The following is a 14,967-nucleotide window of genomic DNA, read 5'->3' as shown; positions in this document are numbered from 1 at the left end:
GGTCTTGGGAAAGTCCACCCCTGCTGCTATCAAGGAGTGCTTTTAACTTTCAATTAGAGGGTGCCTCTTCTTGCAGACAGTCCCCTCTAGCTCTGAGCACAGTTTGTAGTCCAAGGTACTGAGATCATGGCTATCAGATGGCCAATCAATGAGTGGAGATGAAATCGAGTACACTGGTCTCCAGTCACCGTCGTGTCATCCTTGCCTTATGAGCTGGGGCAGAATATTTCTTGAACATCCAGGATTCATTGTGAAACATTGTTTGGTTCAACAGTGTCACGAGAGGGTCCAAGACACTTTCCACATACACTTTCGCATGGCTTTTAAGCCCTTTTCTCAAAAAATGAGGCCTGGTGGAACTCTCGTAGCTTATCCCCCACCAAACCATGACTGAGGAGGGCTGGTGGCATCTCTGATTTTTGGGAACTCTCTCACAAACTTCTCGAGAGTTTGAAGCATACACCCTTTCATTTTGGCGGTTAAAACTTTATTCACTGGTGAACAATTTCTTATCAGTGAAGAGAATCTGGAAATGCCCATTGGCAACATACCGCTGCAGGAGCCATCTCGATTTCAGTTCCCTCTGCTTCTTCACTTGTGTTGTCAGGAAATTTCCAGTACTCCAACGGTAAGCTCCAATTCCAAGGTCTTCATTAATTACCCTGAACATTGATTGTTGTGAAATGTTCAGGTCCTGTGCCATCATCACTTGCTTCCGGATGGGATTTTGGCAGATGCGAGCCACCACTGCTTTAACAGCCGCCGCTGTTCATATGGTGTGAAGTCGACCAACTCTTGGGCGATCTTTCATGCTACCAGTATCAGTGAATATCTAGATTATCTGATACACAAACCTTTTGCTGATCTTAGGGATTTTTAGGGGCTGGAAAATCTCAGTGAGTGATTTCCCAACCATATGCAGAGCAATTACAGCTACTCTGTTTTCATATTCGCCCCACTCCATGCTAATGACAAGAGGAAACATGCTTGCTCTTTCACAGCTGAACACACTATGGTCAGGAGTGAACTTCAGCACAAGCATGGTTCATGAGCCTGACTACCGGATATACAGTCCAAGCCGAAATTTTGTAACAGTATTTATGGCCAGACTAGGTAATATAAGCAATTATAAGGGTATACTTTCAATCAAATAATCACTAACACTCATGGACATCTGCAAGATGTCTTCCCCTTAAAGAAACATTCCGTCGATATGACGTTATCATGTTCCTGCAATATTATTTAATAATAAACACAAACAACTGTGACTGAATTAGAATTATGTGTGAAATATATACTTTTAGGTTGACATTAATTTTCCATGGAAGAGGAGGACATGGTCCCCCTTGCCCCTCTGTCTCTGCATCTATGCAAACATTATTTAAAATTTTATGTTCTAAAAATTTGCTTCAATGATGTTTTGTAGCTAGATTCTTAGATTTTGAGTTAATTTGAAAAAATATAAAATCCAGTAGCCATTTTCAAAAATAAGTTGTCATTATTACCGAAAAAATGAAAAAGCCATCAATTTTATTTCAGGGTAAGTTAAATCATATGTCTAAGTTAATTAAAAAAAATATTTGTGTTGGCGTTGCACCTTTCCCTTTCAATGATAATTCAAATTTTAGTAAACCATGTTTTCGGTCCAAAAAAACCACATAATAAAATTTTATTAATATATTAGTGTACTAAAATACAAATATGATATGTTGGCATATTTTTTTTCTGGAATCCTTATTGCTTGGTTAACATTGTTGTGAAGTTTAAAAAAGATTGACTAATTTATAAGGGTGATAGAATTATTTTTCTAAGACAGTGCAGCTCACGCTTGGAGGCTTTGGGAATGGAAGAAAGGATGAATCACTGAAAGCTTGAATGGCTATAAAAATGAAACCAGACAAGTTAGAGGCAAAAAAAAAAAAAATAACTTGTGGTTCTCACCATCATGGAAGGATTAAATGTGCCAAGTATCATCAAAATCTGAGAGCATGGGTACCTTTTTCTGGTTGAACTGACATGGAATGACCCATAAGATAATTTTTAATTTGTTTTTTTGGTAAAACTTCTGTATGGTCCCAACGGATTTCTTCATTTTTACACAAGAAACTACTTACGGAAATGAGTTACCAACGGTTCCGATTGTTTTATGATTTCTCCTAGCACAAAGACTAATTGTCGTAGAATTTTGGAAATAATTGTCACACGAAATTTGAACCTTCCTTAAAGTAATGAGCACTGTTTGGACTCGGAAAAAAAGTTATTTATGTTGAAAAAAACAACTTAAAAATTACCTTATGCACTTCTCATAGACAAGATATTCTCAGTCGACAAGCGACAGTAAATATCGTAGAAACGTGGGAATGAATGTAGATGTAAATCAGAACCTTAGTAGAATGCATTTAGGAACTTTATGTTAATGCTAAGGGAACTTTATGTTAATGCTAAGGGAACAAAACCTAACCTGCCTAACCTAACCACGAAAGCATATATTGAATAAAACCTTAAGTGATCGCTAATTCTCCGCTGTATATGTTAACAGACGTACATCGAAATCGAACCATGTAAAAATTGCATTCGTAGCATGATGAAATCGCAATAAATCAAAAGTAACTTGGGCCATACAATATAATTACAAAATAAACATATTTTTATGTAAGTTTAATGCAATGGTTTTAGAGAGAACTAAATTGTGACAATAAAATGTATTTACAATTGTAGTATATTCTCTACATTTACTACTCCCGTTTTCTTTTTATTTCATCTTTTTTACCTCATATCCTCTTCATCGCCAAGATAATTTCCATTTGTACATTCCACACATTAAAATACTTGTGTTCACGAAATATGTAGACTGAACAGTGGATGCATTTTCTTTATCTTTCTGATTTACATTCTTTATCGCCAAAAAAGGTTTCATCATACTCTTTGAAATTGCCATTCAAGTTCTTTATCATGTTGTTCCTCAGTTTTGAAGTTTTCCAACCTCCTCTTCCGGGTTCATAATTATGGAGAAAAATTCAATAAATATCTATTGTTTAAGCGTGCATGGTCAAAAGCACCACAGACGAAACTGAATTGTCCCTTATAAATGCTAGAAGGCCACTATTAAAACTAGTCACCCACATGTCCAGCCAAACCAACACGAATGTGCAAAAAGGCAAGCAAAGGCAGAAATTTACGGTCAAATCCCCACCACATGCATCCTCCCGGGTTAATAGACATCTTTTATTTTCTTTTTAGACCCCTGACAAATAAAACCGGTGTTGCAATTAAGTATGGCAACAACACTGCCCATGTACATGTAGTTAAGGAGCTAATCCCCATGTTGTGTGACAGGCCAAAAAGCCTATGTGCTAATATGCCTATGATATAAAAATTAATCAAGAAACATGTCATTGTTGAGGAATTGATGCTACTACATGCAAAGTGTCTTATATATATGCAAAGTCTTGATCAGGGTGGCTACTCACCGGGAATTCTGCTTGAATTATTGGCTCTGGAAATTATGCGTAAATTTTTCTCCGGAGACATGAAAAATTGAAACTTTTATTAATCCAAATCCCATTGAATTTATAGATACATATTAATGCCCGAGGCAAGTTTTTCACAGTTTAGTTTTTATTTTTATCGAAGAAGGAGTGGAAAGATGCGTGGAAAATAAAACAGAATTATCTCAACCCGTTTACTTTGTTACTGTCCTTTGCAGAACAATATCCGACAGAAGGAAGATACCTTGAAGATGATTAGGTAAATTTTAGTCTGCAATTCTTATACAATTAACAATTTTTCATAGATTAGAATATAAACCGTAACATTTGTGACTTGTGTTTGTAGATATATTTTGAGTTCGAGTATGTGAAGTGGCAAATGTAAACTCTGCACCTTAAATTAAATATTTTAAACATATATGCCATTTAATTTAATTTAATTAGAATTTTTTGATACATTGGAATCACACACACCCTTTTATTGTTAATATATTTGTGTGTGGGTCGTGAGAGGTGGTGATAAGTTGAAATAGAGAAAACATGTGTTTGTAGCCTTGAATTTTTGGAAATTTCACCTTGAAAACCGGGAATTATACTTTAATTTTATCATGGTCTGTTCATGTATTTATTTTATTACAATTCATTGTGTCTAATTTGTTTGCAAGAATATTTTCTGCAGTAGTAACTGTAGAAGAGGCTTAGTTACTTTTCTAATACCAGTAACTATAACTGAGTTACTTTTTATTCAAGCAACTTTGCAAAACTATTATGAAGAAATATATGTAAATAAGTGATGGAGAGTTGGTTTACACTTTCTTCGTATTATTTACATTTGTGCAGTGTACAATTCCAGCAACTAAAATTCATGATCACGACGTATTATGCAAGCTTCTTTTCAAAATTAATTATTGCTTCCTACAACTTTAAACAAACTTATACACGTACAGTCGCGGACACCGCCGGTTTGTAACGATGTGTCAATGTATTCATTACAAGCCGGCAGTGTCCGTGACTGTACAGACCTCAGGTATTAATTCACTCTCATTCTAACACTTTCGAATGCAATGCTTTCTATATCTTCGTACACACTTTACAAAAATCATCCAGTGAGGCCCTAGAGGTTGTTGCAATTCTAGCTGTAGAGAGACCGCTGGGGAAAATTGATTATGATGATGGATTTAAAGATGACCCACCTCGCAAGCAGAGGAGGCATGCCTGCATTACATACCATTATCATGGATAAATATGATATATCTAAACAGGGATAGTGAACATTTAAGTGTATTTTATGTCCACTTTTACCTTTTGGCATGCAAAAATTCATATCTTTTGTGTCACTTAATGTTTACTGTCTCTTCGAATTAACACGTTTTTCTTGCATCACAACGATATTTAATGAAAAATATATATGTGACAAAGTTGGTACATCTATGAATGTTTAGAAAGAAAAAGAAAAAAACAGCTTCGCGGATAAAAGTGAGTACTAGTTTCTCCGTATTTATAAATATGAGTTTGTGAAAACTGTGTTGAAAGTCTTATAGTACAGGGGGTACACAAATGAATATTGGAGTTTTAAACTTATATATTTTCTATGCTATACACATTACAAATATGAACCATATACGAAATGAAAGAGTAACTCACCAAGATATGGCACACATCCAGCCGGTACTCCATTTATTGCCACACTAAACTTAGCAAGTCTGGTGTAATCGACTCTGTTGCTGCAACAATCCTGCGTCTCAACTCAGGTAGGCTGGCAGGTAGCGGTGGTACATAAACACGATCTTTTACATAGCCCCACAGAAAAGTCACAGGGGGTGAGGTCAGGGGACCTTGGAGGCCACTGGAGAAGGTGCAAGTCATGACGACCGATCCAACAATGGGGAAAAACTTCATTTAACCATTCTCGCACTACGTTATGAAAGTGAGGGGGAGTGTACAGTCTTGTTGCCAAATGATGTGTTGTTATCCTCCAGTAGCGGAAAGAGCCAATTTTGTAGCATGTCTAGATATGAAATTCCAGTAACGGTTTCTTCCATAAAAAAGAACAGCCCATAAACTTGTTGTTTAGGTACTGCACAAAAGACATTAACTTTGAGTGAATCCCATACGTGCTGCGTAGTTTACCGTGGGTTCTGCACCCCCCACATACAAACATTATGTGTGTTCACTTTTCAGATGGTACAGTTTCATTTGGAGTCTTTTCCTTAACCCTTTCCACACTGTCATTGTTGGCATTGCTAGTTCTTGACTCGCCCGCTGCACAGATTTTCTAGGACTGTGAGTGAAAGCTTTCTGATGCTTTCCACCTTCTCGTCTGATACACGCGACCGTCCTGAACTTTTCCCTTTACACAGGCATCCTGTCATCTTAAACTGGTTATACCACCTACTAATGTTGTCAGATGGAGGGTCACTTCCAAATCTTCGCCGATACGCCCGTTGAACTTTTCCAACACACAAGACTTACGCTCGGGAGTTGCCATCTTTAGGAATTGCTCCGCCAAACGGCAGAGTTAGGGAACAAATTTTGCGCATCTGTAGAATAGAAACTTGGTGAGTTACTCTTTCATTTCATATATGGTTCATATTTGTAATGTGTATAGCATAGAAAATATAAAAGTTTTAAACCGATATTCATTTGTGTACACCCAGTATATCAGGTGCAGTCTTCGGCTCAAGTTGGGTAGACTATTAAATTAATTTATCCATTTTGCCTTACAGTATGTAAAATTTCAAACCATTTCAGGAAGAAAGATGTTAGAAGTTTGCGGTAAAAAACATTGTTTTCAGTACATTTCAAGCTACATTTTATGTTCTGTACCTTTTGTCACCATCTCTAATGCAATTTGCTAAAATGTAGGGCGAAAACTGATATTCAGTTTTGAAGAAAAATCTTAAGTTTATTATTTTTTAAAGTAGAGAAGTAATGTAATATCAGAGAGAGAATTTTTTTAGAGGAAGCATATACATACAAAGTTTTAGCAGAAAATATTTGAGCTCTGTTACTGGTTTTCTCGTAGAGTTATAGCTCTTTGAAAATGCTCATTTCTAATTTTTCCAAAATTTTGGACCTAGTTATCTCTGGTGAGGTACCTAATAAATATTTTGTAAAGAGTACTCTATGAGATGTACGTGTTAAAAAAAAATTAGAGATTGATATTCCATGGATAACAAAGTTACAACAGGGAGAAGTTGGGCAAAAACAGGCAAATTTACATTATTGGTTACAAATATTTACTTTTAATGAATTAACATGCAATTAAAATTATTTCTTAATTACATCATACAAATTACATAGTAAGCCCCGTTAGTAGCTATTATGAATGATAATGTGGGTAAGACATAGGTTTGAAAATAAATATGCACTAATTTTAGAAAATTATAATTTTCAGATGATTTTGAAAATTTAACATCTCTTGCTGGACCCCTAATTATCCCATGTTGTGAACAAGTTATTTTTTCATTATTACGTATAAAAGTAAAATTATCAGCAAGAGTTAAGTAACATTTTGGGTGGAGAGATCGACATTATCAAAATGCATTTGTTAAAAATAGTAACAGTTAATATATTGTTTTGGCATTCCTGTCATATCTTCATATTTTTTGTAAATTAAAAAACTATAGACCTGAATTATCATCTGTTGTTTCAAGAAATGACATGCTAATTTCTGCTACATGGTAGCAATTTTATTTAAAAACAGCACATCACTCTACGATGCCAGGTTTTCTGGGTTTGAATCCTGGCCTGGGCATGGATGTTTGTGATGTCCATTCATCAATTTCATCACATTATCACTCATCCCAATCTTCGCAAATTTTGGCCAGCCAAAAGTGGCACAAATGTGAAGTAAAATAAAGCAAATCAATCAATCATTTAAAAACAGCTGTCTTCTAAAGGTTAGTACATAAAAATAGTAAAGCAACTCTTAAATAACTTTTAAGAATATTTTTTTAAATAATAACACAAAACTCATTCCACATATTTTCTTTACTTTAAAAAATACTATTTTGACACTCTTAAACTAAACTATATACATTAAGTAACACCCAAATTTTATATCATAGTGTCACCACTGTTTTGTGCTTTGACCATTTGTGTAACAATAATATCAGTTACTGACTCCATTGTATGTTTTTGTCAAAAGGGGAGGTTATCTCACTATTCAAAAATAGTAGAAGAACGAATTGTATATTTTCTCAGTGTGCTTTGATATGAGTTATTCATATTAAGTATCAAGTTGCATATTGTGTGCTTCAACCCTTTTACCCTTCTTTTCAACACTAGTGCTGATGATATTGTAAACACTTTTCTCTTACAGATTTCTTTGGAACATGAAATTTTGCTTCACCCTCGATATTTTGGTCCACAGCTATTGGACACTGTAAAGCAGAAGCTTTTTACAGTTGCATATTGTGTGCTTCAACCCTTTTACCCTTCTTTTCAACACTAGTGCTGATGATATTGTAAACACTTTTCTCTTACAGATTTCTTTGGAACATGAAATTTTGCTTCACCCTCGATATTTTGGTCCACAGCTATTGGACACTGTAAAGCAGAAGCTTTTTACAGAAGTTGAAGGGACTTGCACTGGAAAGTAAGTAATCATTAAAGACAAGAAATTTATACGATAAAGATCATTTCAGTGTGGGTGTATTACTAAATTTAGGATATGCTTGTGCATGCTGTATCCAAGGTGGATTGATTTGTATCAAGATTTAAATAAATAATTTATAGAATGATGTACATAAGGATTTTGTAGATATCAGAATCACTTTTGGTGAAAGTACATTAATCTTGTAATCATTTAATGGTGTTTATTAGGTTCTAAGAAAGGAAATAAAATACATGTACTGAGGGTGTGAAGCTGACTCAAAAGGAAATTTAAACACTCATTTCCCTCGATTTAAAATTCAATAATTTTTATAGGCAAGAATAGCAAACATTTTGTGTAGAAAAATATACAAAATACTAATTATGTTAAACTATAAATACAGTAAAACCTCATTGATCCGAACCCCGATAAGCTGGACTTTGCTTAATCCGGACAGGGGGAGGGGGAAGCAGAATGCAAAGTTTTAAATGTGGCTAGAAGTCAACAAGAGAACTTCCCAATGAAAAGGCAGTCAACCACTGATGAAGTTCTGTTTCCCGCAGACTTTGTACTGTACTGTATAGTGCATTTAGGCCTATGCCCTTTAAATACACCATAAAAAATAGTGTTTTGTTGCTATAAACAGAGTTTTAATGCACTTTCTGTTCTTTTAGGTTTTTTATGTTAATCTGGACTTTCGTTAAACCGGTCAACTTATCATTAAACTGTAAATAAACATGGCAGCTGATATTTTTGAAACTACCTTTAAAGAAATCTCAAAAATTCAGCTACGAAGACTACAAAAATATTTAACTTAATGTTTTAAGTTACAATTTTAAGAGTACATCCAAAATGTTTTATTTACACTGGAAGAAAAGTTACTGAAATTATTATAGTTTCATTAACACATTCGACAAACATTTCCATAGTAGGTAGCTACAGTGTCAGAAACAGAAAAATGGATATTTACATATATTTTTTTATTTGCTTTAAACAAACTGTTCAAATATTTTACAGGGTCATTTACTAGGAAAATCCTTTCTATAAGTCAAGCCTCTCCATTTTTTCCTGGTCTTCCACCACTCCTCTCTTTCCACGGTGTTCCAATCTTGTCCTCTTGTGTTCTATGTGTATGGTGCCAAAAACATACAAGCAATACAATACAAAACTATAATTGATTTTAATAAAACAAATCAACAAAAATGATTTTTTAAATAACAATCATGGTTTTTATCCACCCTGACAGTATCTGAGTTCATGTTACTGTTAGTTTTGGTTTAATTTGCTTAAATGGACATTGAATAACTCTACTGTAGGGTGGCCCATATCTTACAATTTTTGAATTTCTTTCCGGGACATCCCCTCAACTGATGCCATTCATCGAGAGAGAGAGAGAGAGAGAGAGAGAGAGAGAAAGAAAGAAAAACATTCAAATTTCAATCAATCTAACAGCACTTGAAGTTCAAAAATTTTTAGGCTTCTCTCAATGAAGAGGAAAACATGTTGAATGTCGTGAATATCTATCTATATATATAAAAATGTGTGTGTGTGTTTGTGTGGGTGTGTGTATTTGTTTGTTCCGGCATAACTCTCGAACGCCTGGAGCAATTTCAATCAAACTTGGTATACGTATCACTTGGAACCTGGAAATAAATACGTGGGGGGTAAGACACCCCTGGCACCCCTAGGGGTGGGGGTGGGAAGGGGTGACGTAAAATTAATCGAGAACCACCGATATTAAATTCCGCAAAAACAGACATCCATGACTCGATGCAATCCGCACAATGATAGTGTTTCTTGGGTTGTCTAACATTCAGGCTGTGTTGCGAATGGAATCCATCGTTTTCGTGACACTCCCAATGCGGTTCAACTCCAAGTTCATCACCTATCGGCATGGGGGTGAGAGGGGGTGAAAAATAAAATGCCACAAATGACCTAGATTAGTGTCGAATCCATAGTTTTCGGAGTTAATTGGTTACATTCACGATCACATTTAAAATTAGTTACATTTTACACTATAGTTAGAATTCATTATCTTCCTGTCTAATACAAGACTGGGATAAATAAATACCCGGGCGATGCCAGGTAATCAGCTAGTAATTACTTAAATACTGAATTTTGGTTAGTTGTCGGAATACTACTTGGAATGCAAAATCCCAAAATAAGTCCCTGCCCCTTCCCTCCCCTGGTGCTTCCCCTCTCCCCAGCACCCCTTCTAACTTCAGACTCTTAGTTCCTGACCTATATCTCCATAACTAATGGTGGTAAGTGGGTAATCTTTTTTGATCTTGATCCTCATTAGATGGGCTACAAAAAAAATTCTGACTTTTTGGAAATGTCAGTGGTTTTGCTGTAATTTAAAATATAATCTTTATAAGGTGATTGTTCTAGTAATATTTAAAGTATTTACCTTGTAACTTTTGAATAAATTAAGCAACGGTTTGTAATGAAAATGTAACAGCACACCTTTCCATTGTTGGTTTGCACTAACGAACATGGACACAATTATCATAGTTGGTAACTGTGTTTTTGTGATGGCTATGTGGAAATGATGAAATTTAGTGGGTTTTGAAAGAAGGAAGAATAACAAATTTAACAGATTCTGTAGCCACGAAACTTGAACTACAGTAGGTGCCCTCTAGTTCAGCCACCTCGGGACCGAACCATAGGCCGAACTAAAAAAATGGCCGAATGAACTGAAGTAATGCAAAAAAGACCAATAAATCCTATAAATGTTACGGCCATACATTAAAATTAGTTATATGGTAGTTATATGTACAGTATTCCTTTTACAGAGTAGAAAACACGTAGGCCTAAAGTAAAAACCGAACTGTTAAATGATATTATTGGCCTATAAAACTAAAAAAGTTAATTTAAAAGAAATCTGTAAGGGTGGGCCGAACCACCCGGCGGCCAAACTAACCGAAGCCGAACTAGAGGGCGCCTACTGTAATGGGTTTTGCAAACTTAAAACATATATTTATATTTATTTGCAGCAGGTGATCAAAGTAATACAGAGGTACCAAAATTTATTTTTGGAATTTTGGTGAGATGGCAGTATTTGCATGTGGTCAACTCTTGAATATGCTTCTTTTCATTCCCAACAGGAACAAAATAGATTTTCCTTCTGAAATTGGCTAGTCATATTGTTCAACTGGTTCTTTTTATTTTGAAATATTAATACATATCGTTATATTCTGTATCACTTATACTTACATAAAGTTGTAAATGGTATATTAGACAATAGTTCTTTCCTCAGTCAACTACAATTCAATATGAGAAGAAATAATTTACGTGGGCGAAACTTACTGATTCCCAAAATACCTAAATCTCAAAAATATGAAAGCAGCCCACTAAATAGAATGTGTGATTTGTATAATAATCAGGCCTTAGATTTCTCATTGCCATTCAAACTATAGAAAAAAATGATTGAAACAAACGGAATTATGACAACAAATACGTTGTAAGCATTTCATTGTCACAATTTTTTCCCATGATTTTCCATTATATTCTACAATTATATATCTATAGGTATTTAATATACGTATATAATTATTGCACAAGTCTTTGTTCTTTTATGGTGAAAGACAAGTGAAAGATCCAGGTTGTTTAATTTGATTATTTGTGATTATGTAATTGATTACAGTAAAACCTTGTTAACCCAGACTGATGGGGGATAAGTTGACCGGCTTAATGGAAGTCCAGATTAACTGAAATAACCTAAAAGAACAATAGAAAAAGTGCATTAAAACTCCGTTTATAGCAACAAAACATGTTTATTATGGTGTATTTAAAGGGCATAGGTTTGTACGGCTACGTATTATAGTTACCAGAGTATTAAAAGAATAGTATAAAGCTTGTTTTCTGTTACCTCATCCCACTCTTCCCGCCATCTGCAATAAAAATTAGGCTTTGTAAGTTACATGTTTGCACAATTTTACATATTTAACTACATACTTCACCACATTTTGCTACATATTGATGCACATATTTTAGCAGTTATACTACTACATATTCAGAATTTGACTCTGATCAAAATTTTATCTTGTCTCTCATGCTCGATGGCTGTGCAACCGTCTTATCATACTGTCTCAGACGAGAGAAGGCGACATACCGGCTACATCCTTGTGCCACGAGACCATTCGGTGTTCATGCAGAGGAGATTCTGTCAGTACTTGGTGTTAATGGTGATCTGCCAGGCGTTTCTTCAGTTGATATTTCCTTCACCTTCGATTGATATGTATCTCACTGCCCTCGCAAAGGCAAAAACATCAATGGTCGAGTTTTTTTAAAGCTTCGCACACAGTACTCCAATTTTACCATCTTTTATACGGATAGGTCCAAGTCAGTCAAATCAGTTCGTTGCACCTTCGTCATAGACTCGCAAAAGTTCCAGTTACTCGTTACGTCTTGCTTGTTCCATCTATATGGCAGAATTACATATTAGACACAGCAGTCTTACCCATGGTCACTTGTTGCAAGGGCTAAACCCTCCAATGTGTCGTGACTGTAATATCATTTTAAGTATTCGGCATATTCTTCTTGAATGCGCAGATTTTGCTTTCCTCAGCCTGACTTTTAATCTTCCCAACTGTGTGTCATCCCTGATAATGGTAGTGTGTTACCAAATGTTTTAAAGTTTTTGAGTAGAGCTGGTCTCTTCCACTGTCGTACTTTTTAATGTGTAGTGTTTGTCTTGTACAGTTCCTTTTACAAACTTGCACCTTTAACTTTTCTCAACGGGCTTAATACACCCCTTGTTTTAACCTTTTAAGTAAGAATTTTGAATAAGGAGATATTTCCCTGTATACATTGAAGAGTGCAAAATGGCCAAATGCGCCTATGCACACACCAATTTTAAATCAACAGGGTGGCTACTCACCAGGAATTCCTTGAATTCCAGGAATTATACGTGAATTTTTGGCTCCGGGAATTCTGCGTGAATTTTTCTCCGTAGACATGAAAAATTGCAGCTTTTATTAATCAAAATCCCATTGAATTTATACTACTTTATAAATGCCCTGTGTCAAATTTTTACAGTTTAGCTTTTATTTTTAAGGAAGGAAAATGAAGCTATGTGGAAAATAAAACAATTCTCTCAATCCGTGTACTTTGTTAGTGTCATTTGCAGAACAATCTATTTGACAGACAGAAGAAGATATCTTGAAGTTAATTAGGTAAATTTGAGTTTGAAATTTCTTATACAATTACCAACTTTTCCCTAGATTAGTATATATCATAATATTTGTGATTTGTATTTTTAAATGTATTTCTAGTCCGAGTATGTGAAATGACAAATGTAAACTTCGCACCTTAATTTAAATATTTTAAATATATATACCGTTTAATTGAATTGAATTACAATTTTTGGATACATTGGAATCGCACAGACCCTTCATATTGTTAATACACTAGACTCTCACTAATCCGGCCCTCAATAGTCCGCCCTCTCAGTAGTCCGGCCCACATCCGGCCTGTAGTCACTCAAGCAGAAATGACGCGCACAACAATGAATTATCATGTTCAACATTGTTGCTAGTTAAAAATGTTAAACAATGCTATACATACGTACAGTATTTGAAATTGAGACTTTCTTACAGTAAAGTTCAGTACATACTATAGCTTCTAAAAGGAAACACGTAAAGTACAGCCTGTATAGTCCCTGTGTGTTTAAACTACATAGTAGTACGTAATTTCCGACCCTCTCAATAATCCGGCACCCATATGTGCTAGGAATGGCCGGATTAGCGAGAGTCTAGTGTATTTGTATGTGTGTGAGGCTGGTGATACGTAAAGTTGAAATAGAGGAAAAAAAAACATCTGCTTGAATTTTTGGAAAGTTCGCCTTGAAAACCAGGAATTATACTTGAATCATGGTCCTAGAGTGGCCACCCTGATCAATCAATCACTGAGCAAACTTATTGTATTGTTTAGACAAGGCTCACCACAAAATTTTATAAGTACTTCATATATGATGCAATTTGGCCTATTGTGAGTGCCAAGGGTGTTCCTACACCCTATTAGATTAGTGTGTCCGTCTCTTCTCAGATGTTCACACAGTTTTGTCTAACCGCTGCAAATAATTATTGAAAAATGTGTGCTTTCAGATATGGTTTTGTCATTGCTGTTACAACAATAGACAATATTGGTGCTGGAATTATTCAACCAGGGCAAGGCTTTGTCGTCTACCCAGTGAAGTACAAAGCTATTGTGTTCAGACCATTCAAAGGAGAAGTTTTAGATGCAGTTGTGACTCAAGTCAATAAAGTAAGTTGATATTTATTTACATAATTAATTATATTGCTGAACAACAGTATGCATGCCTATTAGTTGGTTTCAATATGGGGGCCACAAATATGATGGATGTCCACTTGGAACACACCAATATAGTTCCCTCTACCCCTAATCTGTTTTTATCATGACCAATTATACCCAGCCTAACTCCTTTACATTTTATATGGGGTGTTAAGGGACTTTTGAAGCACCCTGTATTAATCTAGTGTTTCCCTAGTTCTTATGCTAATAAGGATTCAGGATAAATGATGAGAAAGTGAAATTTGTATCTTGATAGAAGACAAAAACTGTGGGGAAATACAACATAGTAAGAAGAAAATAATGTAAACCATTATCACATCCCACCTTTCATATACATGAAGGAGAAAGAAAGAAAGATGAAACGAGCAGAGAATGGGGACATAAAGAGCTTGAGCAGATGAATCTCAGATTGGACATTAAAGAGAAAAGATACAAATACAGTCACCTACAACAATTTAAGGTAAAAAAAAAGGAGGACAACAGATGCATTCAAAAGTAAACGCACAAAAAATTTCTTTATGAAGATAACTGCACACTAAAATATACTAAGAATGCAAATTGCAATAG

At 35.2% G+C, this 14,967-nt stretch overlaps 1 protein-coding gene across 1 annotated transcript in view; it reads left to right on the top strand.

The window, feature by feature from the left end:
- The window catches only part of LOC145990460 (DNA-directed RNA polymerase II subunit RPB7), a 54,499-nt gene that overhangs the window by 10,822 nt on the left and 28,710 nt on the right, over positions 1 to 14,967 (top strand). Inside the window, exons 2-3 of the mRNA XM_083126153.1 lie at positions 7,979 to 8,088; positions 14,193 to 14,352. Of these exons, the coding sequence (XP_082982279.1) occupies positions 7,979 to 8,088; positions 14,193 to 14,352 (270 nt within the window). The remainder of the gene's footprint in view (positions 1 to 7,978; positions 8,089 to 14,192; positions 14,353 to 14,967) is intronic.

Source organism: Lepisma saccharinum, chromosome 7 (genome assembly GCF_977018435.1).
Source record: "Lepisma saccharinum chromosome 7, izLepSacc3.1, whole genome shotgun sequence".
In the NCBI taxonomy this organism is placed as follows: domain Eukaryota; kingdom Metazoa; phylum Arthropoda; class Insecta; order Zygentoma; family Lepismatidae; genus Lepisma; species Lepisma saccharinum.
This window is presented reverse-complemented; position numbering and strand designations above follow the sequence as displayed.